The 27,325-nt window shown below is 40.2% G+C and overlaps 1 protein-coding gene across 2 annotated transcripts; it reads right to left on the bottom strand.

Moving 5' to 3' along the window:
- Positions 1–11,940: 11,940 nt before the first annotated feature.
- Positions 11,941–21,685, bottom strand: LOC109048231 (gastrula zinc finger protein XlCGF57.1-like). 2 transcript variants are annotated; one of them, XM_042719382.1, is made up of 7 exons: positions 21,415–21,685; positions 21,004–21,087; positions 20,806–20,856; positions 20,544–20,611; positions 20,051–20,427; positions 15,909–17,123; positions 11,941–12,246 (listed from the first exon to the last, which is right to left on the bottom strand). In XM_042719382.1, the coding sequence occupies exons 5-7, from the start codon at positions 20,361–20,363 to the stop codon at positions 12,164–12,166; spliced, it is 1,611 nt and encodes a 536-aa protein (XP_042575316.1). In that variant the 5' UTR covers positions 20,364–20,427; positions 20,544–20,611; positions 20,806–20,856; positions 21,004–21,087; positions 21,415–21,685; the 3' UTR covers positions 11,941–12,163. The 2 variants fall into 2 exon arrangements, with proteins under 2 accessions (XP_042575316.1, XP_042575317.1); XM_042719383.1 differs by lacking the exons at positions 20,544–20,611; positions 20,806–20,856; positions 21,004–21,087; positions 21,415–21,685 and having other exon boundaries at positions 20,051–20,532.
- Between the last annotated feature and the right edge of the window lie 5,640 nt (positions 21,686–27,325).

The following is a 27,325-nucleotide window of genomic DNA, read 5'->3' on the forward strand; positions in this document are numbered from 1 at the left end:
AAAAACAAGTCTTTTCCGACGACTGGCCAAAACTGCTTATAAAATTTGTCATTTAGCCCCTCTAGTCCTGGAGCTTTGCCTGGAGAAAGTTCAAAGGTCAAAGGTTGATCAAGCATATGTTTCTCCTCTTCTGCAAGACGAGGTAAGTCCTGAAGTAAAGAGTCAGCCATTCCAGCATCACAGGATTCAGCTTTATAAAAATCTTCATAAAAAAGACAGCGCATGGGAAATAATTCTACAATCATCAGTCACTTCTCTCCCATCTGGCAGTTTCAAATGACACAAAGTCTTCCTATTTCCAATCTTCTTCTCCAGATTTAAAAAGAAAGATTTTGGAGCATTTATGTTGTTAAAAGATAGGAACTTAGCATGGATAAGTGCCTCTTGGGCCCTTTCTTCTAGAAGATTCCATAAAAGAAACTTGTTCTGTTCCAAAACTTCAGCAGCATCAGGACCATCCTCCTCAATATCAATGTGAAGAATGTCCTGTTCAAACTGTCTCATCTTACTCCCCCGGATGCTTTTATTGTAGGGAGTATAACTCTGGCAAGGTGCAAGTTAAACTTTTTTGTCAATGTCCCACCACTGACTTAAGGACTTATATTGCAATTTTCTCTCTCTCCAACTCTCCCAAAAAAGTGTAAAAGAGTGTACAAAATTGTGATCTTGTAAAAGTTTACTACTAAATTTCCAAATAAAGTGCTTAGCAGTGGTCTGTGCAGTGGCAACCTCAAAACGTGACATATAAAAGTGATCAGATAAAGGACTAGGAGAAATACAACCATTAAAAGATTTAGCTCTGCCATTTTTCTGCACATAAATTCTATCAAGCCTGCCTCCAGATACCATATTAGATTTAACTTTTACCCAAGTATACTGTTTAGTTTGAGGGAAAGTTTCTCTCCAAGTATCCACAAGGTGATGATAAGTTATCAAAATTTTAAGTAAATCTGCCGATTGACTATGGGGCTCCTCATAGTTCCTATCTAACGTGTGATCTACGGTACAATTAAAATCCCCTGCCAAAACAATCATCTTATCTTGAGAAACGTCACTCAAAGCAACTATAAGTTTTCAGAAAAAAACTAGTTCTTTCTGAACCGTTATTGGGAGCATAAATATTAAAAAGTGAAAAATTAGAGCCATGAATAGTAACATCAACATGCAACATTCGACCCTGAACTCATTCAAAAACACTTACAGGTAGTCCCTTATATTCAGGCCCGAGAAGGATCGCAACACCGGCACTGACGTTAGAACCATGACTTAGTATGGCCTGCACCTTCCATTCACTTTGCCATTGTACTTGGATTTTCTAAATCTGAATGCATCTCTTGAAGAAAGAATACACTAGACTTCTTTATCATAACATAGTCAAATAAACTACACCTTTTCATAACATCACGACACTGATTTATATTTAAAGTTCCAAACCTAAAAGGTGCCATGAAAAAAATAAATATAGCTCAATAATAAATACAAAAACATAGCCAATCTCACTTTTTACCTTGTAAGTGCAACATACTTCTTACACTACACAGAAGTTTCTTAAGCCAATATTGTTTTGGTCTGTCAAGCTCGTCAAAGGTAGCCTTCCTCATAGCCACAGTACAAGAAACCAAAAACAACTTTAGATCCAGGAAAAACAGCTCAATATTAGGCTTACGAAGCCCTTTCGTTTTATCAAGAAAGCTATTGATATGATGAACTGAATATAATTTATTCATACCTTCACCGCATCCGTCTCGTCATCTTCAGCACACAAATCTTCGCAGTCCCTATAAAAATCCTCATTCTGTGACTTTGAATCCACCACCTCTTGCAAAGCGTTATTCTCTTGAGTCTGATCAGTTTGGCTACATTCACACCGCGGTGCTCAATTCCGATTTTTTCTCAGATCTGATTTTTTTGTATAGCTGTTCACATTGTTGTTTTAAATGTCGACAATATCAGATTTCCAGTGTGAACAGATCTTGTTGTTTAGTGCTCAGTTCCGTTTTTTTTAATGATACGAACAGGGTTTCCAGATTTTCACAACAAAATCAGCCCAATTCTTTCTCAAAACTAGTCCAAAACTAGCCTATGTTCAGGGAGGTAAACATTGTGTTAGTGGGGTCGCGTCAATGCTCAAAGTTGAAAAACATCCCGTGGCAACAGAGGAAAAAGTAGCCCAATTCCCCAGGGAAACTTGTGGATTTGGCAACACTTGCACAGCGCGCCATCATACGGAAGTAAACACGGAGGATAAAGTCAGCGATTATGTGTTTATTTATAGTGTGATCTGCTGCAGAATCCAGAAAAATTATGCACAGGCAATATGAAAAAATAAACACAAGGATGTGACAAAAGAAAGCAGAATTTTGAAACTTTTATAATACGAGCCCTCATGTTTTGCTTGTAGAGTTGTCACTGTAATACACATCAGTCATGACACTTCCACTGATTACCTTTCGCTACTGTCGTGATAACTTTGTGTATGTAAAATCTTTGAAGTGTCTTCCGTCAGCGAAGAATTGTCGATCTTGAGTGATGTAAAAGCCGCATGAAATCCGACATGACCGTTCACACCGCGGGATGAGCCCATGCCCAGCGCTGAACCACCATCACCCCCGCGAGCGTGGCTGGCAGGCTGCATCGTCCACCAGCACATACGGTCGGGAGCCCCCGAAGCAGAGGTGACGGTGGAAGGGAAACGTTTCCGGGCCCTGCTGGACTCAGGCAGTGTGGTCACCCTCATCCAGTCGCAGTTGTGCCCCCCTCGAAGCGGCCAGAAAAGCTTCCTCCCGATTACCTGTGTACATGGAGACACTCGCCAAGTACCGGCCCGAAGAATTACCATTTCGTCACCCCAAGGCGCCTGGCCGGTGGAGGTTGGCCTGGTGAAGGACCTGTCTGGCGCTGCTCGCCTCCGACAATGGGAGAGAAGGTGAATCCCCCTCCCAGTCTACTAACTTATTTGTTAGTTTGGCTAATGGCGGACCTCTGCAGGCTGCTGCGGGTGAAGCAGTTGAGGACCACAGTCTATCACCCTCAGACGGATGGGCTCGTGGAGAGATTTAACCAAACCCTCAAGCAAATGCTCAGACGCGTGGCAGCGGAGGACAAGCGGGATTGGGACCTCATGATCCCCTACGTGCTCTTTGGGATCCGCAAAGTTCCTCAGGCCTCAACTGGCTTCACCCCCTTCGAGCTCCTGTTCGGCCGTCAACCACGGGGTCTCTTGGACGTGGCCCGGGAAGCGTGGGAGCAGCAGCCGGCCCCTCATCGCACCATCATCGAGCACGTCCGACAAATGAGGGAACGGATCGACCGAGTGATTCCGTTAGTCCGGGAACACCTCACCAGGGCCCAGCAAGCGCAGCAACATCACTACGACGGGCAGCCCAACCACGTGAGTTCCAACCCAGAGACCGCGTCATGGTCCTGGTCCCCAGCTCCGCCTGCAAGTTCCTGGCCTTCTGGAAAGGGCCCTACTCTGTGGTGGAGAGGGTTGGACCATTCACATATCGGCTGAGACAGCTGGGACGGCGGCAGACGGAGCAACTCTATCACATCAACCTCCTGAAGAAGTGGGTGGGGACCCGGGACCAAGTAGCTGCCCTGAGCCTCACCGAACCCGTGGTTGTGGATGTCAACCCCCATCTCTCGGCGGCCCAGAAGACGGAGCTGCAGCACCTGGTCAATCAGTTCCAGGATGTGTTCTCCTCCCAGCCCGGGTAGACCAACGTGCTACAGCATGACATTAGGACACCCCCAGGAGTCGTCGTCAGGCAACGACCCTATCGTGTCCCAGAAGCTCGTCGGCAGGCTATTGAGGAAGAGGTCCAACAAATGCTGAAGTTGGGGGTAATAGAGCCATCCCGGAGTCCGTGGTCCAGCCCCATTGTGATGGTCCCAAAGCCGGATGGCACCCTCCGCTTTTGTAACGACTTCCGCCGCCTGAACGAAGTCTCCAAGTTCGACGGGTACCCCATGCCTCGGGTCGATGAACTGCTGGACCGCCTGGGAAGGGCCCAGTACATCAGTACTCTGGACCTCACCAAGGGCTATTGGCAGGTACCGCTCTCCGAGGCCGCCAAGCCGAAGACTGCCTTCTCAACCCCCAGTGGCCATTGGCAGTACAGGACCCTTCCCTTCGGCCTACACGGGGCCCCCGCGACGTTCCAGCGAATGATGGACATCCTCCTGCGGCCCCACCAGGCGTACGCGGCCGCCTACCTGGATGACGTCGTGATCCACTCTGAGGCATGGGAAGAACATCAGGATCATCTGCGGAGGGTGGACTCACCCCCAACCCCCGAAAATGCCACCTAGCCCTCTCAGAGACCAAGTACCTGGGCTTCCAAGTCGGCCGAGGTCTCATCCGGCCACAGGAGAAAAAGGTAGAGGCCATCCACTCCGCCCCGAGGCCCCGGACAAAGACCCAGGTACGAGCCTTCTTGGGGTTGGCGGGTTATTACCGATGTTTTATCCCCAACTTCTCCTCTTTAGCCGCCCCCCCTGACAGACCTGACCAGGAAGGGGCAGCCGGAGAAAGTATGCTGGACACCATTGGCAGAAGAGGCCTTTGGCCAGGTCAAGACAGCGCTCACATCCGCATCTGTCCTTTGCGCTCCGGATTCAGCTGCCAATTCCTGTTGCAGACGGATGCCTCCGACACAGGACTGGGAGCAGTCCTATCCCAAATCCAGGAAGGCGAGGAGTATCCGGTCATCTACATCAGCAGGAAGCTGTCCCTGGCAGAGAGGAACTATGCCGTCGTGGGGAAGGAGGCCCTGGCCATCAAGTGGGCAGTCCTGGAGCTGCGGTACTACCTCCTGATACGCAAGTTCACCCTGGTAACCGACCATGCGCCCCTACAGTGGATGGCCCGCGCCAAGGACACCAAGGACAGGGTGACTCGTTGGTTCTTAGCGCTCCAGGACTTCCACTTTGAGGTGCGCCATCGGGCCGGGGCCGCCAACGCGAATGCGGATGTCCTCTCACGAATCTGGACAGATTATGCAGGTCTGTCGGGGGTCATTTCCCTCCCTCCCCTAACTTCATCCCTACTTTCCCCATTTGTTCGCAGGACCAGAACGACGCTTGGGGGGGGGGATGTGACGAGCATCCTAGGAGGAATCAGCGTCGCCCTGGCAACCAACGGCATACACCTGCACGTCTTCACCGCCGGCTGATCGGTCACAGCTGCATCTCATCAGAACACGGCTCTTAAGCAGCACATGCTGAGCAGACAAGTCAAACACTGGTCTCGAGCCGAACACACGCTGGACTAACCCTTTCTCTCATTTCTCTCCAGAAAGCAGCGAGTGACCGACAGCCCACCCACTTTGGAGCACGTTTGGACACCCACTTTCACTTGGATTGAGCACTGAAGAGCACCGTGAGCACTAGCCTCCATGCACCGGCTTGCCATCCTGCACCCTCCGGGGCATTTTGTTGTTCACGGAGCCAAAACTTGTCGAGTGATTCTTCACCACGTCACACCTGCCTTCCTTGTTCAGGTGTATCAGTCTCAAGCGTCCTCAGTACTATCAGAGTCTCTTTCCCTATTACCCTCCACATCGACCGCCAATTCTTCATTAACAACATTACGAATTGGGCAAGTCTGTCTAAAATGCCCTAAATCACCGCAAATAAAACATTTCATAGATTCTAAACTGATAAAGATGGTGTAATCTTTATTCTCAATTGTTAATTTCACCGACAAATTTAGAGGCTCACTCTGAGCGTTCAGAATCATGAAAACTTGACACCGAAAAGACACTACATGCTTTAATTCAGGATTTTTACATCCAAGCGAAATCAACTTAATCGGACTTACTAATTTACCGAATCTCCTTAGTATTTCCTCCAACTTTTATTTTTTTTACAAATGGAGGCACGTTCAACAAAATTATCTTCTTTGATGGGCTTGACAGAGGCAAAACGGGCACAAACGTATCCCTAATTATTAATCCACTCTCAACCAACCCATCTGCCATTTGACTTTTGCTTAAAAAAAATAACTAAGGCCTTATTCATACGAGAAGCGGACCTGATGTTAACGCTGCAGACGCATCTGGCATGCATTTACAGCCATGCCTGATGGTCAAACACGAGAAATCACCTGCGTTTGTCTCCATTTTTGCACTCACTGACCGAAGTCAGCTTAAACAACTCAACCGCCAAAACCAAAACTAATTTAAGAAAAACAAGTAAAGAAGAAAAAATATCCACTCAAACTCAGAGCCACTCACACCCATGCCAAACTCCATCCACTCGCTCCCAGCATGCAACACGCACAGAGAGAGAGAGAGAGAGAGAGAGAGAGAGAGAAACTTCTCTACACTAGAAAAAAAAAGTATTTTCCCTATTTTTACCCAAAGTAAGGCAATTATGTATTGCTGCAGCCCGGAGACCTGCAAGTGGGAGGGACTTGCGCCGCAAGTAGGTTGGGAGAGGGTAGGTTTAGGGTTGGGTTTGGTGTAGATGATATTACAAATCCCACCCGTTTGCAGCTGACCCGCAACTGTTTTATTCATACTGGTAGCTGGAGGGTGCCCTCGTGCAGTAAAACCATAAGTGAAAAATATAAAAATATAAAATGTAATACTCACAAAAATCATATTGAAGGAAATCCCTAATATGGATAAAGGCATATGCTAGCTGCAGTAGCTGAATAAAACACAGATAGGATGTTTTGACTGATGAAGAAAGAAGACGATAAAGATACGATTGTGACTAAATGGTGTATGCCTGTTCCATAAGCCATCTCAGGGTTTTTTTTTTATATGCGTAATGTATATTGTAATGCTAATCGACATAGCCTTTATCACTGTATAGAATAATTGAAAATGATTTTGCCTCATTCTGTGATATGAAACCACGTCAGATTTCATAATTTTTTTTTTAAAAGCACTGTACAGCCCTGGTGCGTGATCTGTAGGTGTGTTCAACTTAAAGGGGTGCTGCAGATCGATCGGTGTTTGACAACAAAGTACTGCAACAGGATAGGAAAGCATGCAGAGCTGTCCATTAGTATATAGCTCTCATGGAGACGCTGTACTTCGTTGTCAAACACTGATCTGTCCGCACAGCGCCGCTTCAAGTCAAACACACCTTGGAATTTAATTGACAACCTTAACCCTTTGAACAGGCTGGCACTGATTATAGCTCAGTGTTCAAAACCATTCTAGACGATGAACTGAACTCAGCCGCTGTCCTTCATCTGCTCCTGGATAAAGTCTTTCTCACTAAGAGCCACAAATGGCACTTCTGCAGCATCACGCTCAGCACTGGCCCGTGTATTGAGTCCTCTTCTCTACTCCTGAACTCATGTGACTGGACTCACACTCATTCATCATCAGATCTGCAGATGTTACTACAGTGATTCAACCCTCTACGGACACCTTGGCAATTGAATCGCCATTGGCTAGTAAATTTAGTAAATTTTTTAGTTTACTCGCCAGACTGATGTATATAAAAAGTGAAAGTGACGTGACATACAGCCAAGTATGGTGACCCATACTCAGAATTTGTGCTCTGCATTTAACCCATCCATAGTGCACACACACAGAGCAGTGAACACACATACACCATGAACACACACCCGGAGAAGTGGGCAGCCATTTATGCTGCGGTGCCCGGGGAATATATATATATATAAATGTTTGTAAAATGGCAGGTTTTTTTTAAATATCTGAAAGTACACTCTTAACATTGTAACACTAGCTTGCTCTATTCTTTTTCTATTCTATCTGTTTTCTTTTTATTTATTATATTATTTAGAAGCCCTTGCTATGTGTACTGTGTTTAAGCTAACTGAGACTTGTTACAGCACTTATATATCATTGCTCTTTTGTTGTTTTTGATTGCTTCCATTGTCCTCATTTGTAAGTCGCTTTGGATAAAAGCGTCTGCTAAATGACTAAATGTAAACATTAGTCAGTCAAGCATTATAATAATCAAGTATTATTTAATAATATAACTTTAGTCATTAGAAAAAAACTTGATAACCATGTTTGGATGCATATTAGTCATTTTAACTGAGTATTTTAACTGAACTGGTGGTGGTGCTTTTTTTGGTAGTTATTTTTGGTTGTTAAGTGTTTATGTAATTGGGAAGAAGAACTTAACAAAAATACTGATAAAATAATGATACGAGTTCTACTAATAAAGGAATACTAAGGATTAATGAGCTGCTGGATTCATTGATACTAATCAGGTTTTGTGCGTTCGATCGAACTGATTTGCTGAAATCAAAACAGGGACGATAATAGATGAGCGCCAGCCAATGAGATTGCCGTTTGCTCATTAGCTCCGCCCACTACCGGAAAACCTGGCTTTCTTAAAAGCTGAAGAATTCCAAAGGAACGCTGATGTTGACAGGAAAATACAACAGAGAATATCGTTTACTTGTAGCGCGTCAATTCTCTCTCTCTCTCTCTCTCTCTCTCTGCGTGGGTGTGAGACAAAGCGATGGTGTCGTGCGCCTTCACACTAGAGTTTACTCTAGGTGTGTTGCACATCCCTTCAGATGAACTGAAAAATAGCAGAGATCGTTTGATGGAGAGTGAAACTCTGAAGCGCTCAATCAGAGTGTTCGGCAAGTGAAAATATATATGTGCTCAAGTTATACTTAGCCTCCAATTCACACACTGGCGAGTAAAATCTGAGAATTTATTAGCCATTGGCTAATATTAGACATGATTTAGTCGCCCAGAGTGAAGATTTAGTCGCATATGCGAGTGATTTATTCGCAATGTAGAGGGTTGTGATTAAACTTATCTCAGGAGAGCATAACTCAGCTACAGTGATGAAGTCCAGAAACAAGAGCTGTGCTGCTCTGATAACAACACATCCAAAACAAAAGAGCTCACTCTGAACTTCAGCAGATCTGCTCTATATCAACAGGACTGAGTGGAAAGGGTCCACACCTTCAAACTCCTGGAGTCTCGTATCTGATGAGCTCTATTGGTCTGTAACACCTCAGCAACAATCAAAACGACCTCAGAGTGATCAGGAAAAACAGCTTGGAGTGTGAGCCGATGGTGTGCTTTTACTGCTCCACCAATGAAAACATACTAGTGTACTGCATCTCACAAGTCCTTAAGAACAAGAAGCACTCGCTTACAGGGCAGTTTCATTCAAGTTGCCGTCAGGACTTTACCTCACAAATGCATCAAGGCAAAGGTCGATGTTAAAATACTATTTCTATTGTAGTTATTCAACGACAGTCTCTTTTTCTGTCTATAATGCTGTTTTTACACAATATGCAGAATGTCGATGTGCAATACGATCACATGATCACTTGTTTTTTTTATCAGGACCTTAACAAATGCACTAAATGTGGTGTGTCAATGTGCAACACTATAGCTGGTCAATAATCACTACTGCGAACGTAACCCATTTTAGTTTGTAATTTTTGTATATACTTACTGCTTTGTATCAATGTAGAGGTCAATGTGCAGTACTGTCAGTGCTCACTTTACTCAGATTGCTGTACTGTACAGTCTAAAGTCTTATCTATTATCTGTGGTTATACTGTATGTTTGTTTTCTAACACCAGTAAGAAGCAGTGCTCCTAGTTTGATTGGATGCAGAAAAATACAATGAAAATAAAGGCATTCAATTCAATTCAAAAGTTTATTGAGAAATTTAAAACAGAAAGCCCAATAAGCAAACATTTTCCATATGCAGATACAATTAGCAGACAATAAAAGTTGTTGATAGAATATAAAAAGTAAAGAATTGTATTACAAGTATGGGTATCATTAAGGTTTAAACGGTATTACTATTCTTATGATACTGTACATCAGTCTGGTTCTTTAACGGTATTCTTTTTTTTTTTTTCTTTATTGAAAAAAGGGCCAATTTAATCCATTTAGATCCCTTTTTACAAGAGAAGTAAAACAGATCAATTACAAAGCAACATGACACTATATCTTTCATCTGTGTTCCTAAGTACATCGTAAGTGGAAGAATAGTCCTTTTAAAAACAACAGTGAATAAAAAGGTTAAAAAAAAATCTCAGCTCTCTTAAAGTGTTACAGCCTCTTCTTCAGCTTCCTGAACAAGAACTGTTTGTAAAAAGCTTCTAATTTCCTTCATGAAATAGTAAGCAATCTACAATTGATAAATATGCATTATAAGATGCATTTTAGGGCTGTCTTGATATTAGATTTTTCATATCACGGTTATTGCGGCCATAAGAATTCACAATATTGATATATTGTGATATCAACAGAAACCTTGGGGGCATTCTTTCAATCTCCACAAGGACTTGTACCATGGCAGAACAACTGTTTGTCGTGGACAACAAAGTGATGTAATGCACTTGTTCTTTGCTTTGTTTTATTTTAATTAAGAGGGTGCAGATGCAGCTGTAAATCCTGGCTGCTCTGCATGGACATGTTCACCGGCATTTTGCTCATCATTATGCTGCTGGTTTATATTAAAACAATACACACCACTCTCAATAACAGTTGCACATTTATTTATATTTCCATTTAACATATAACATATACAAATATAAGATGCTTTTATCAAAAGTGGATAATTCACAATTAATTGTAGTCTATTGAAAATTAACCATGATTTTACCACAGCATTTGCAGTAAAACCATAGTAAAAACAAAATCAACCATAGTTTTACTACAATCACCATGGTTTAACTATGACTGTTGCAGTAAAATCATGGTTACTCCAAAAATAACCATTAGAGCATTTAAAACCATAAACTACAAACCATACCTGCTACAAAATTGTAAAACCATACTACAAAATTGATTACAAAAACTATGGTTACTGTCGTCATGGTTACCACAGTTTTACTGAAGTATTACTACATTTACTTATTGATAAACGCTAATGTTTTAATAAGTAATTTAATATCACAGTCTTTCATAATTTAGCCCCAGGGCTCATTACTGGGTTCAGGCATTCATTCCTACTTACAAGAGAAGCAAATAAGGATAAATTACAAAGCTACATGACAGTGTATCTTGCATCTTGCATCCAGTGTGGATTCTCATGTCTTTTCAGATTTGATGACACACTGAATTTCTTGTCACATTGGGACACTTGTAATGTTTCTCTCCAGTGTGGACCCTCTGGTGCAGTTGTAAGCAGGTCGCTGAAGTAAAAGTCTATTCATACTCAAAGCACATGTACTCTCTCACAGCAGTATATATTTTCTGACCTACTTTCAAATTTTGTAGACAAAAAAACTGTTGCCACACAAATTACATGAATGTGACTTCTCTTGTGTTTGAACTTTCAGGTGTTTCTTCAGAACTGAAGCCCACAAAAACATTTTGCCACATTGATCACGTGTACAGTTTCTCTCCAGTGTTGTCTCCAGGATGTTCATGTGTTTCTTAAAGGGATAGTTCACCCAAAAATGAAAATTTGATGTTTATCTGCTTACCCCCAGGGCATCCAAGATGTAGGTGACTTTGTTTTTTCAGAAGAACACAAATCATGATTTTTAAATTCAACCGTTGCAGTCTCTCAGTCATTGACACTCTATCTACAATCTCAATTAGGAGTGTCAATGGTCCACTTGAGAGATAGGTGGCGGTAATGCACTTATAAGTCTGTGATCTGCCATAAAGCAAGAAGAGGAAGAAGTTACCTCAGGTGCCTGCTGCTGTGAAGCGTATTCACAAGAGTTCTAACAGTTTGGACATTGCGTGAATCAGAGGGTAAAAAACAATATAAATACTGTTCAGTTTCTTTGATCTTTTTGTGTCTTTACACATCAATGTATCGTCACAAGCCGCAGGGTTTAATTTGGATTTGTCTGTGCATGTTTTTTTTTAATCTCATAGATTTTGCTACCATTGCCATGCATTATAGACCGAGAGACTGCAACGGCTGAAGTAAAAAATTATAATTTGTGTTCTACTGAAGAAATAAAGTCACCTACATCTTGGATGCCCTGGGGGTAAGCAGATAAACATTAAGGTTTCATTTTTGGGTGAACTATCCCTTAAAGGTGTGCTGATTGTGTGAAACTCTTCCCGCACTGATCACAAGTGAACAGTTTCTGTCCAGTATGAACTCTCATATGATGCTCAAGACTTGTTTTGCTTGTCAAACTCTTTCCACAGTGAGTGCAGGTGAAAGATTTCTTGGATCTTCTTTTCTTTAAATCATTCTGTTTGGTTTGAGAGCAACTCTAAAGTTTTTCTCCAGTTTTGACATGATTTTTCTCCTCAACTTCACTTGATTCTTCATTCTCCTCGTTTTCTTCAATGAACTCTGAAATAAAAGTAAAAAAAGGTTCATTTTCAGTATCTTGTAAAAAGTTGAGAAATGTGAAAAAAGTGAACCCTGATGTAACAGTGCAGGGCTCCAGTCTAAAGCTGGGTACACACCACAAGATAATCGGGCTGATTTGGGGCCGATTATTCCCCTTCTGACAATCCTAGGTAATGTCCCGATTATATAATTTTCATATAGAAAAATTTCTATATTATACTCTTACTAAATGTACCATTATTAGTATACAATTTAAGAATTTCAATATATAAAGCAAAACATAGAAATGAATGACTTAAGCAAATAAGTGCTCCTCCGCTGCCATCTACTGGTTATGGTGGTAATTTTATGTATTTTTAATTTATTTTGCACAAGTGCTTGTTTACCACAAAACTAAAATTTAATTTTTAATGGGACAAAACACAATGTATATTAAAATATAATGTGAAATACTTAAAAAGTTGTTAAAAAGTGACAAAAAAAAATTCTCTCCAAAGGTTGTACAAACCGTGAAATTAATGATGTAATCACACTGGACAATTTCTTCCACAACACCATGGTTATAGTTAGCGTTACTGCTTGTGGGTTTCTGCGTCAGCGCTGTTTTGAATGCTTCTCAATAGATCTCGCAGCATTCTTATTCATTCTGTGGTGAGTTCAAACTCTTCTCACTGGATCTCACAGCGCTGTGTAATAACAGTATCGTGAGATCAACATTGGTTCCTGAGTAAACCTGTTCTGAGCTTGGACCAGTACTAGTCCGAGCTGCTAAACGGTCCGTGCTGCGTAGCACAAATGAGTAGCGCGGTTCTGTTACACTTTTGTTTTATTTGCTGTTTAATGTTTCTCATATGCAACAGAAATGGCCGCTCTTATGAGTTGGGTAAAGTGGTGGTCACACTGGCAGAAAATGTTTTTTTTTTTTTTTTGCAAAATGCAAAGTTGCAGTCTTGAGCCCAGCAGTGGAAAGTAGACAACTGTGTTAAAAAATATTCAAATTATTATTTTAAAAATATTATAGACAAACCCCATGTTTCTATAGGGAGAACTATTAAATATGTTTGTATGTTTGATCAACTACACACTTGACCATTCGCAGGGAGCATGATTGGCAGGTGATCTGACCAATCAGAATGTGGATATATTATGTGCCCCCACTGCTATCCGCCATCTTGTCCAACAGCTACAGCTGGTCTCCATGTTAAAACGGTAAAAAAATATAGACTGAATTGAAACTTTTTCAATATAACTAAATATAAAAACGTGTGTGGAGGGTTAAGCTGTGCTGTTGTTGGCTGCCACAGGAATAGCAATACGCTAAAGGAATTCATTTAAAGTACTTTTGCGTACCAGAAAATCTGTTCATGTCCAGCTCTGTATGCATGGCTTGCAGAGCTTAAGTTAAAATAATAATGTGAAATAATAAAATATGTTAAAATAATGTGTGCTCTTATCATCCTGTGGACAAAATCCTGTGAACTTTGCCTTAATTGGGAACTGAACTGAGGCGCTACAGTGATCTATCACTACACAGTAAAGAGCCACAAAATGGTATGTCAAAATTTAAAAACTGAGTCCTGAGACCTTGTTTCATACCAGAAGTAACCTGCTCTGTCTTGTCTGTCGGCACGTTGTCAGTTTCCTCTTCACTCTGTGATGTGTTTTTCCACTGCGTGAGAACTTGATGTGTAGTGTGAGGGCAGCTTTGTTTGTCGGAGTTAGCAACAGTAACTAAGGAGGGCAGGTCTTTGCGAACATTTACAGAGCTGCTGGATGTTAAACACATGGTGCTTCTCCACCTTCCGCTCAATAGGGTTCAGGTCTGGAGACATACTTGGCCACAACATCACCTTCAGCTTCCTCAGCAAGGCAGTTGTCATCTTGGCGGTGTTTAGGTTCGTTATCATGTTGGAAAACTGCCATTCTGACCGGTTCCTGAAGGGAAGGCTTCATGTTCTGCTTCAGAATGTCACAGTACATGTTGGAATCCATGATTCCCTCAATGAAGCGCATCTCCCCAGCCCCAGACCATGATGCTACCACCACCATGCTTGACTGTAGGCAAGACACAATTTTCTTGGTACTCCTCATCATATCTTATGGCGCTTTTTCATTCTGCGTCCCCCCATCAAGCTCTCGCTGGATCCGCTCCTTTGCTATCAACGAGAGGAACATCTGTACTTCGGCAACAGACAACAAAACTTTTTGGTTGTTAGAAAAAGGTATGCTCGTTCAAAACAGTTGCGTTCGCTCATTGGCTGGCTGTGCTGACTTAAATCTAGCGGTTCTTTTGTGTTCGTGTCACAAGTTCAGTGACGCAGGTAGCAATGATTCTCTCCGGCCAATCTGTGATCAGCAGAGTTTACACGTCACGTTTTGGTAACGGTACAGTTAACTTGGAACCTCAACCGAGGTAGTACTAAAAAAGTACCAAGTACCAGGTATTGTACCCAGTGGAAACCCCCCCAAAAGTGAATCGTACTGAGCCGTGCCATACCATGCAGTGAAAAAGGGCCATTAGTCTCATCAGACCACAGGACATGGTTCCAGTAATTCTAGTTCTTGGACAGGTTGTCTTCTGCAAACTGTTTGCGGGCTTTCTTGTGAGCCAGCTTTAGAAGAGGCTTTCTTCTGGGATGACGGCCATGCAAACTGACTTGTTGCAGTGTGTGGCCTATGGTCTGAGCACTGACCAGCTGACCGTACACTTCTGCAACCTCTAAAGCAATGGCGGCAGCACTCATGTGTCTGTTTATTTAAGCCAGCTTCTGCACCTGATGCACAGCATGAGGACTCGACTTCTTTGATCGACCCTTGCGAGGCCTGTTCCAAGTGGAACCCATCTTGGAAAACCTCTGTATGCCCACTGTACTGTAACTCAGTTTCAGGGTGTTACCGATCTTCTTATAGTCTAGGCCAGTGGTTCCCAAACCTGTCGTGGAGGCACCCCTGCCCTGCACATTGTGTATGTCTCCCTAATCAGACAGATTAGATAAGGGAGACATACAAAAGGTGCAGGGCAGGGATGCCTCCAGCACAGGTTTGGGAAGCACTGGTCTAGGCCATCTTTGTGGAGAGCAACAATTCTAGTTCTTAAATCTTCAGAGAGTTCTTTGCCATGAGGTGCTATGTTGAGTATCCAGTGGTCCGTATGAGAGAACTGTACTGTACTCAAAGCACCAAATCTTAACTGCTCTAATACAAGATACACAAATTTGTACGGTCCTGTCAAGCAGACAAAAACATGAACATGATGAATAGGACATGCAGCTTTGTTGTCACTTAGGCTGTACTCACAAAACAATAATTACAAAATTTAAATGATTTGTTCAAAACAGCTGATGGAATGGACCATTGAATCACTGGCTCACTCGATTCATTCAAAAACTGATTAATTCAAGGAACGAAACACTGTGTTCCTATGCATTGTAAAAAAATAAAAATAATAATAATATTATTATTATTTTTTCATTGCTAAGGGCATTCTAACTGCAATTTAATGGGCTTTTGGACTATGAACAAGACGTGTTTTTGTTTGTTGCAAAGTCGGTGACCTACTTGATAATGTCAGCTCTCATATCATCTATCAGTCCCTCACAGTCACACATACAGTACAATAACATGGATTTGATCAGAATCTCAGCTGAATCTTGAATACTTACTGTGATAGTTTTTTGTATGTCTGTGTAGAGAAGATAAATGTTTGAAACGCTTCCCACATTCAGTGCAGTGATACGGTTTCTCTCCAGTGTGGATCCTCTCATGTGTTTTCAGACTTGATGACACACTGAATCTCTTATCACAGTGTGAACACTTGTAAGGTTTTTCTCCAGTGTGAATCCTCTCGTGCAGTTTTAAACAGTTTGCTGTAGTAAAAGTCTTCTCACACTCAAAGCACATGTGCTCTCTCACACCAGTATGTATTTTCTGATGTTCTTTCAAAGTTGAAAAGCGTGAAAAACTCTTTCCACACAAATAACATGAATGTGGCTTCTCCTTCGTATGAACTCTCAGGTGCTTCTTCAGGTCTGAAGCCCTCAAAAATGTTTTGCCGCACTGATCACATGAGTACAGTTTCTCTCCAGTGTGGATGTTCATGTGTCTCTTAAGGCGTGATGATTGTGTGAAATTCTTCCTGCATTGATCACATGTAAATGGTTTCTCTCCGGTATGAACTCTCATGTGAACATCAAGACCTATTTTGTATGTGAAACTCTTCCCACATTGTTTACATGTGTACAGTTTCTCTCCTGTATGAAATTTCATATGTGTCATAAGGATTCCTTTCCGTGCAAAACTCATCCCGCACTGATCACAAGTGTACGGTTTCTCTCCAGTGTGGATCCTCTCATGTGTTTTCAGATGTGTTGAATGACTGAATCTCTTGTCACAGTGTGAACACTTGTAAGGTTTCTCTCCAGTGTGGATATTCATGTGTTTCTTAAGGCTTAATGATCGTGTGAAACTCTTACCGCACTGATCACATGTGAATGGTTTCTCTCCAGTGTGGATCCTCTCATGTGTTTTTAGGTCTCCTGACCGACTGAATTTCTTGTCACAATGTGAGCACTTATAAGGTTTCTCTCCAGTGTGGATGTTCATGTGATACTTAAGGCTTGCTGATTGTGTGAAACTCTTCCTGCACTGATCACATGTGAACGGTTTCTCTCCAGTGTGAACCCTCATGTGACGCTCAAGACTTGTTTTGAGTGTGAAGCTCTTTCCACACTGAGTGCAGGTGAAAGATTTCTTGGCTCTTTTCTTTAAATCATTCTGTTTGGTTTGAGAGCAACTCAAAGTTTTTTCTCCAGTTTTGACATGATGTTTCTCCTCATCTTCACTCAATTCTTCGTTCTCCTTACTTTCTTCAATAAACTCTAAATTAAAAGCAGAAAAAGTTAGTTTGTTTGTAAGTTGCTTGAAAAACCAACAAAAAAAAAAAAAAAAGAAGTGTTGTGATACTTAAAAGTAAACCCTGGTCTAACAGACAATTTCTATTCAAAATTTAGTTCCTTTTGATTGCAATTTTTAGGGGTGCACGATAATTATCGGCCGATATTTATCGTGCACCCCTAGCAAGTTAATAAATTTTACCTCCCTAAACTTTTATGAATGAGGTACATTGATCTTCAAAATATAATTTTTAAACCATTATAGACACAAATCACGTTTCTATAAGGAGAACTATTACAGTTTTTCTCAATTGCTTTGGCTCATTTGTCGAGTGATTTTTTTTTTTTTCGATCTCTGAACAATTAGCTTCTTGTTCACATCAGATTGGAATTTCTTATTGATTTGAGAAAATTGCAAATGCTTTGGCACGTGTGCAAACAGTAAGTACAATTGTCTGCAGTTTGCACAACAACTAATTGCATATGACTTGTTGGTCAAAACTGACGAGTCGATTCTGACTTCAATTGTCAAACTCTTCACAACATAAATTTTCTTGTAAGCCATCACATTCAAAACGATCCATTCAATTATGAAAAATTGGTATACACAAACAATGTCAATGTCAGATATTTATGGAATATACATATTTCAATAAATATCTGACATTGATAATGTTTGTAATGTCTGCTAAATTGGCAAATGACCTCTAATTGCAATAAAAAAATTTACACACTGGTAAAAAAAAAAAAAAAAAAGAATAGCCTGAATGCACTGTAAGTCACTTTGGATAAAATCGCCTGCTTAATGCATAAATGTAAATGTAAATTTGAATAAACCATTCAACCATTTAACCTATCAAGTTTAGGAGCATATATATGTAGATTGCCCACAGCACAATCACTAATATTTTTTGAGAACGGAGGACTTCCACAACCCTGAACTGCAGCAACATGCTCGTGGAAGAGCAATTGGTAGATGTGTAAGAATACGTGGTGGTGGTGTTAGAGGAAGACTTAATAGAGGAAGAGGTGGAAATAGAAGAGTCAGAGTCTCTGATGAAATCAGAGCCACACTTGTGGATCATGTCATAAATCGTGGTTTTACAATGGAGAGGCTGGTCGAAGGGTACAGCCTAATTTAAACAGGTCCGCAGTGTCATCAATTGTGCAAACCTTTCGTAGAGAAAACAGATAAATATGCATTTATTTTTTTGTTTTACAGTATGTAAAGCATTTTTATAAACAACAATATTGTAAAGGTAAATGCAAGTCTATTTGAACATTATGTAGAACCGCACAACATCCTTGTGCTGGTGGCAGCAATGAACGGGCCCTCACACTCGGGCTCACCGCCAGCGGGTGGCTTTAGTAAAGCAGCGAACGGTGAGATATATGCGTTTAATGTGGTAAATATAAGAGAAATATGTCAGTCATTTATTCAAAATAACCGACTTCCTGTTGGGATTTTTGTACATGTACGTGAAACGTAGCTTGAGGCGCACTCCGTTTAAATTGTATAGGTGGCGCTATCGAGGCATATATCGAGGCTTATCAAACATGTGAAGTTTGGGCAAGATCGGATATTTTATGCCTGAGTTACACTTTTATTCCCATGATGAGGCATTGAACTTTGTCACTGCATTATGGACACGCCCTTTAACGAAAACTCAAGATCTTCACAATTTAACATCGCCCAGGCCTTTAGATTAGACTGACAGAAAAAAAAAACAATTGATGTCATAAAATTTCTCGGAGTAGTTTGTTACAGCGTAAAATATGTCACTTCCTGTTGCCAGTAGGTGGCGCTATGACTATAACTGAATATGGGCATATCAATCTGTTCAGGTCAGGAGTCTTATCAAACATGTGAAGTTTGTGGCAGATTGAACATTGTATGTCTGAGTTATAGCAACTTCATTTTTCATGGCGAAACATCGAAATTCGTCAGGCCGCCACGGACACGACCTTCAACGAAAACTCAAGATCTTCGCAATTTAACATTGCAAAGGCCTTTAGATTAGGCATACCAAATTTGGTGTTGATCTGAATAAATCTCTAGGAGGAGTTTGTTAAAATACAAGGCATGCAAATGACAAAAATTATGCAAAATTTGCTCATAAAATTAAAAATAACCGACTTACTGTTGAGTTTCGGATATTGCTCCAAGAGTCTTTTTTGTAGGTAATGATGCTTTACATATGTGTGCCAATTTTCATGCATGTACGTGAAACACAGCTTGAGGGCTGTTGATTTTTTTAGGATAGGTGGCGCTGTCGAGCCATTTTGCCACACCCTCTTCTGAAACCTATATCATCTGTAAATTTTCACCAGGTCTGACGCGTGTGCAAAGTTTCAGGACTTTTCGAGCATCGGTACAAGAGGGTCCTCACACCATCGGTACTCGGGCCCTAATAATCCTTAGAAAAACAAGAGGGCCCTGCGCCCATTGGCTCGGGCCCTAATAAGAATAATCCTTAGGAAAACAATAGGGCTCTTCGCCCCTTCGGGCTTGAGCCCTAATAATAATAATAATAATAATAAACACAGCAATTCCAATAGGGTCCTCACACCATCGGTGCTCGGGCCCTAATAATGTCTTTGCAAATATACATTCCACCATAGGCAGAGTTTTGAAAATACATAAAATGACAATGAAACAACTCTACAAGGTGCCATTTGAGAGGAATGGTGAAAGATTGAAGGAGCTGCGGTACCAGTATGTCCAGGTAAACTATTGGTGTGCACTTATTGAGTTTTACAGTACTTCTAAGATGCCTGTATTACTTGAAGTTTTAGAAACTCATTAAAAGAGAAAACATTTACTGAACTCTAGAATAAAAATTAACTTTATTTAGTTTCTGTGTTTCTTCATAGAGAATCATGAAATTAACTTTATTTTTTCGGGGACCAACCGATGGAGACAGAGCTGGTGGATCCGAAGGCACAGACGGAGGGCTGATGGAGCCAAGTGTTGTCGCAGGTTCCGGAGACCTGGGAACAGCTGCAGCGACGAGCATTGTTGCTGGAGCCAGAGTACCCGAGGACTGGAGTAATGCCGGTGTGACCGAGGACCGCTGTGTGCCCAACAGGAAAAACCCACTGCAGCCAAAGAGGTGGAGGGTTGGAGCGCAGCAGACGGCCTTCAAGTCTGTGGCAGAAGTAGAGTGACGACTGACCGAGGGGGAGCCGGTGGGACGAGGTCACTTCTTTGAGTATGACTGGCATTTTCTGCAACTAATGGCTTGCAGTTCAGACACTGTAGTATATGAAGACTGCTTTATCACAGGATCTGTGAAAGGGAAAAAAATTGATATAAAATTAGCCAAAAACAGTTTTGCATCCATGATTGAATATATTACAATTTGCACTGATATTCATTAGAATTTTGTTGACATCTCAGTTTACCCTTTGACAATATCTTCATCAAGCTTGACATATGAGTGTCCATTCTTATCCTCTTGTCTGTCGTTGTCCTAGTTGTCCAAAAAAATATATATATATTAAATAACAGATTTTTATATGAATGACTGAAAGGAAGCACAAAGTAGCCAGCTGGAAAGGACACATTGCAAACGTTTTTCTTCCAAGATTGACCGAATCACCCTCCATCAGGCCTGATTCAAAACTCTCTATAAAAAAAGTTGATACAACATTAAAATATACTTACTATTCCTTTGTTTGTCTCTGCATTCAGAATTCAGTTCGTTTTCTATAGCAGCTGATCAGAAAAACAACAAATGTTAATATTTCTCACACACACACACACACACACACACACACACACACACACACACACACAAAAGCAAATAAGGATTGATTATTTGTTTTCTTTTTAAGAAATGACAGAACGCTGAGAACAATGTACCTGGTCAGTATTATAGTCAAAAAACTTGTGTACTGTATGCTCTCTTATAAGCAACCCTTCTTACGGTTTGTTCTTTTTTCTTATCTGTAGTGAGAAATATATATTAGAAAATAAAGGCAATAAGGTTGTCAAGCTTGAACAAATATAAACACCAATCAACGAACACTACCACAGTTGGCTAATCAGCTCAAGACAAAGTAATTGTATGTTCATAAACATGTTTTTTCAAAGATCATTAACCTTATTACAATGAAGCCAAATTGTTCAGGAAAAAATAAATAAATACACAACTTCATTTTGCAAATAAAAAAATGCTAATGTTATATATGTTATGACTTTTTTTTTTTTTTCTGCCAATGTCAAAAACATGACTGGCGCAGACGAATAATGTTAATTAAATACAAATCTTACCTGAAGTCACAGTGAGGTTCCAAAAGCCAGATGCCATAACGTTACACGCTTGCAGAAGCTGGTAAAAATAAGAGCATACCACTATATTTTCTAATTAATTTCATAGTTCCCCCAAAACAATTTGAATTCTGTCATCACTCACCCTTGAGATGCTCCAAACCATGTAAGACTTTCATTCAACTTCGAAATAAAAGCAGAGATATTTTAATGAAATCTGAGAGATTTATGTCCCTCCGATGAAATACGATTCACCAAAGATGTTCACATTTTAAAAAGTTAATTGCAAAAAAAAAAAAAAAAAAAAAAAAAAAACTGTCAAGGCAATCCATATGAATTGCGTGGTTTCCTCGAAGTGCTCTAAACACACACGATCGCTCTATATAATATAACTGTTTAAATTAAGACTTATATTCACATTCAAGGGACATTTGCACATTCAAGATCCGGTGCGAGCTCATTATCATACGAACCAATCAGAGCTGTTCAGTGGCTCTGGAACAAATCAGGTTTAGTCAGTGTGTTTTTAAACAAGTAAACGCAACTTACGCAAGGTTTTTTTTTTTTTTTTTCAAAGTATTTCAGATATGATGTTGAAGTCCTTGTGGGAATTTCAGTAGTAGCTTGTTACAATTAATGTATCATGTAATGGACAACAGCCTAATCAACCAAAGTATAACATTTTAAGTAAAACCGAACAACATATTAAACAACATATTTTAAGTATTGCAATGCTTAATAATAGTTGACAAACGTTTGTACATTGTAAATGCAAAAATGTAAATGTAAAAAATATTGCCCATAGGCCTACACATGGTTATAAAGTACAGTAAAATCCCACTAATGTGTAATAATTTTGTTATGTTCTTACACAAAGTAGGCATAAAATATACTTTAAGTAAGAGTAACATAAGTGTGTTTTCTGAAAATACACTAAAATGTCACTAAAACTATGCTTAAGTTTAGTATATTCCTTAAAAGTGAAACTAAGAATATATTTATTAACACAGTATTTCTACTATACTTTTTAGGAATATATTAAATGTATGCTTGTGTTTAGCATATTCCTTAAAAGTGTAGCTAAGCATAAAATTATTACCAAAGTATTTCTATTGTATTTTTAGAAATATATTAAAATGCAATTCAGTATATTTTTAACGCACTTCAAATAAACATGTTGGGAATACAAATGTATTATAAACATACTACTTGAAATTCAAGTATACTTTTAATACATTTAATACTACGTCTTTTCCACCTGGGTGTATTTGCATTTCAAACTCTTTCCACATTGATTACATGTGTACGGTTTCTCTCCTGTGTGAATCCTCTCATTTGTTTTCAGAGATGTTGACTGACTGAATCTCTTGTCACAGTGTGAACACTTGTAAGGTTTCTTTCCAGTGTGGACGTTCATGTGTACCTTAAGGTTGGATAAGTATGCAAAACTCTTTCCACATTGATTACATGTGAATGGTTTCTCTCCTGTATGAACTCTTATATGTGTCATAAGGCTTTCTTTTCGCGTGAAACTCTTCCCGCACTGATCACATGTGTGTGGTTTCTCTCCAGTGTGGATGTTCATGTGTTTATTAAGGCTTGATGATTGTAAGAAACTCTTTCCGCACTGATAACAAGTGAACGGTTTCTCTCCAGTATGAACACTCATGTGAACATCAAGACTATATTTGCATTTCAAACTCTTTCCACATTGATTACATGTGTACGGTTTCTCTCCAGTGTGGATCCTCTCGTGTGTTTTCAGATGTGTTGTCCTACTGAATCTCTTGTCACAGTGTGAACACTCATAAGGTTTCTCTTCAGTGTGGATGTTCATGTGTACCTTAAGGTTTGCTAAGTGTGCAAAACTCTTTCCACATCCATTACATGTGAATGGTTTCTCTCCAGTATGAATTCTCATATGTGTCATAAGGCTTTCTTTTCGAGTGAAACTCTTCCCGCACTGATTACACGTGTGTGGTTTCTCTCCAGTGTGGATGTTCATGTGTACCTTAAGGCTTAACGATTGTGTGAAGCTCTTCCCACATTGATCACATGTGTACGGTTTCTCTCCAGTATGAACTCTCATGTGAACATCAAGACTATATTTGCGTGTGAAACACTTTCCACACTGAGTGCAGGTGAAAGATTTCTTGGCTCCTGTTTTCTTTAAGTCTTTATGTTTGCTTTGAGAGACACTCAAAGGTTTTTCTGCAGTTTTTACATGATTTTTCTCCTCAACGTCACTCAATTCTTCGTTCTCCTCACTTTCTTCAATAAACTCTAAAATAAAAGCAAAAACAGTTTATTTCGTCAGTAACTTGAAAAACAAAACAAAACCCAAAAAAAAAAAATCCTATTTGCTACTGTTGATAAAGCGCTAATTGTCAGAGATTTTAACATTCACGTTGATAATACAAATGATGCATCAGGACTTGCGTTTACTGACCTAATACACTCTTTTGGAGTCAAGCAAAAGTCAGCAGGCCCACTCATCGTTTTAATCATACGCTAGATTTAATTATATTGCATGGAATCGATCTTACTGATATAGATATCGTACCTCAAAGTGATGATGTTAATGACCATTTCCTTGTATCGTGCATTTTCATATTACTGATATTAACTAAATACCTTGGTAATATTATTAGAAAATACAGGATTAGTTTCCACTGTTATGTTGATGATACTCAACTATATATCTCAACGAGACCAGATGAAACTTCTAAATTATCTAAGCTAACAGAGTGTGGTTAAAAATGTAAAAGATTGGATGACCAATAACTTTCTCCAATTAAATTCGGATAAGACAGAGATATTACTTATTGGACCAGAAACATTACACAGAATCTCGTAGATTACAATTTGCAACTAGACGGATGTACTGTTACTTCCTCTACTGTCAAAAATCTGGGTGTTATATTAGACAGTAACTTGTCTTTTGAAAATCATATTTCCCATGTGACACAACAGCATTCTTCCATCTTAGAAACATTGATAAGCTACAAAATGTTACCTGTTCCTGATGCAGAAAAGCTAGTTCATGCATTCATGACCTCTAGACTGGACTATTGTAATGCACTTCTAGCTGGTTGTTCTGCATCTTCAATAAACAAGCTACAGGTAGTCCAAAATGCAGCGGCTAGAGTCCTTACCAGGTCAAGAAAATATGATCATATTACCCCAATTTTAAAGTTTCTGCACTGGCTATCTATTAAGTTCAGTTTCAGTTACAAAATATTATTAAAGCAGCAAGCAGCGATGAAAGGGCCCTCACACCCGGGCTCAGAGACAATGTGAGGAGGACGCAACAACAGGAGGATGGAGGACGCTGTGATCGGAGCTGTGTTTTTCTTGTGTTTCGCAGGTTTCACAATAATGGACATGGAATGTCGATGTATACGCAAAGTATGTTACATGGCATTTTAAATCATGTCGGGTGAGGGCGTTTTCAAACGCGTCTGGCCAATCAATGTCTACGTACGTCACGGGTAGTAACAGTTGTGCTGATTAGACCCTGCTCCAGAGTAGGAGCTAATTCGGTTCTCGAAAAAGGCAGTCCGGTACTAAAATCGCACCCAGTTCCAGCGGTGCGAAAACGCCCAAAAGTGGGTAGTTCCACAATTAGTTCTGGTACTATGAAAAGTTTCCTGCGGTGCGAAAGGCCCTACAGAGGCAGGGTGGCGTTTCTGTTAGTTGGTTTTGACATCCTTTACAGGAAACGCCAAATTGTCAGAACACCGGCAGAAGGCTGCTCACAGCGCTTGGTCACATCTTGCACCAGAACCAAAATGAAACGTATAAATTGCTCCCGGATCCAGTTCTTTTCAAAGAACAATCTCTTTGAGTGATAAAACATCAAATTCTCCAAAACTGTTCTTCAAGCTTACAAACAAATTTAAAATGAATGAAAACTGCCTCATAATTGTTGTTTCTTATGCTCAAATAGCGATAAAAAGGTTATTTTTCAGGTCAGATGAGCCAATGTGCATATGCAGTCATGAGCACGAGTTTGCAAACGCTGCCTGGCTGTTTCTATAGGAACCGGAGCTTCTAACAGCAGCTGCAGTAATGCGATGACTTTACTAATCAAGACTGGCTTTTACATTTAGTAGACGGGGCTTATTCACCATATTGGCTGTCCCATTTAGGGCGGAAATGATTAGTCGACATTATCGACAACGTCGACAATAAAAAATGGTCAACAATTATTTTTGTTGTCGAGTAGTCGTTTGATCTCACATGACTTAATGTAAGAGCCTGCAATAACGCAATTTGACCAGTGTGGCACTGTAGCGCAGGACTGTAATTCAGCTCAATGCAATTCAAGAGAAGACAACGCTTCAGCTCAGAGCAAATGCATCTGAACTTGAGGCTGCTGAGCAGTGTTTAGATGAATATGTAAATATATAACGTGTGCTTTCCTCTCATTAAGAAGAACAAAATAAACACATTAAAAACTGACAGCAGTGAGAAAGCAGCAGTTTAAAATGCATCTGATTACAGCGATGTGTATGTTTGCACTCCAGGTACTCCAGTAAAGTCCAGTCATGCCACATTTATTTATATGGTACTTTATGCAATAGATAGCCTTAAATCAAGCAGCTTTACAGTATTTAACATGAAAAACCAGGGTCAGTGTCGCTTTCAGTTAGAATTACAACTTGATTTTCTGTTATAAAGCAGCTCTTCAGTGTGAAGCTAGCTAATGATAAAATATTTTTATTAGTGGGGGAAAAAAAACGTTTAATTAAAGGTGCAGTGTGTAAATTTTAGCGGCATCTAGCGAGGTTGAGAATTGCAACCCAATGGCTCAGTACCCTGCTCACCCCTCACTTTAGAGAAAAGATGTTGTCGGTAAAGACAGCACAGAGCAATGAGATTTCTTTACAAATTAAATTAAGGAATTATATTTACTCAGGGTTTCTACTAGGGGTGTGAATCGGCACTGGTTTCAAGATTCAATTCGATTACGATTATCATGTCAGCGATTCAATTCAATTCGATATCACGATGCATCATGATGCATCAGGATAACATGAAATTTATTTTGTGCAATTTTATTAAATTATAAAACCAGGCTACTTTTTAAAATAATTACAAATTATTAATAAACCAAAACAATTGTTAAGAATTAAACAGAAAATATAGCTTCAAAACATACAAGCAAATATAAAGCAATAAAGGGGTGGGGGGGGGGGTATGACAATTATGAGTGATAAACAAAAAGAGTTTTGATCTGCCGTTTGATTATTACTGATAAGATCATAGACACTGGCAGCTTGGCTGCATTCACACTAATGCACAGATCTATTTTGACACATCAGATCATTTGTCCTGCTCTGAAAACACAACTGACTGTGTTTACATCAATTTCGTATCATAAAAAGTATTCGGAGATGCAAGTGTATTTAACCGCAACCACGAGCTTCAGGACAAACAAACACAAAGCGCACGTGAAAGTCTGTCAGTACGTGAGTTCTGTGCATCTAATACGTACTGCATTCCAAACGGCAGAAATGAAAGCATAGCTAAGGTAAAACTGAAATAAAGTCGGGTGGAAACACATTGTCAGGCAATGCGTGAATGTCTTACAGCGCATATTCTCTGTGCAATGAAGCCCACCGCGATTATCTAGCGCACACACCACGTGCAATGTGGGGAAAAGCCAAGCACAGAATAGATTATTCTGAGCATGTTTTACTCACACTAAGCTTGGTTTTCCAAAATGTGCCCAGATTTCAGATTTAAAAATAGCGAGTGCATTTCTAATACTCGCGTGAAAAGTGTGTCAGCGAATGACGTCAGTGGGCTATAATCGATTATGGTCTATTACTGCATCGATGCAGAATCGTTCACGTCCGCATCGCGATGCATCAATTTTTGCGAAATTGACGCATTTCAATTAGGTGTG

Source organism: Cyprinus carpio, chromosome B3 (assembly GCF_018340385.1).
Source record: "Cyprinus carpio isolate SPL01 chromosome B3, ASM1834038v1, whole genome shotgun sequence".
NCBI classification, from domain to species: Eukaryota; Metazoa; Chordata; class Actinopteri; order Cypriniformes; family Cyprinidae; genus Cyprinus; species Cyprinus carpio.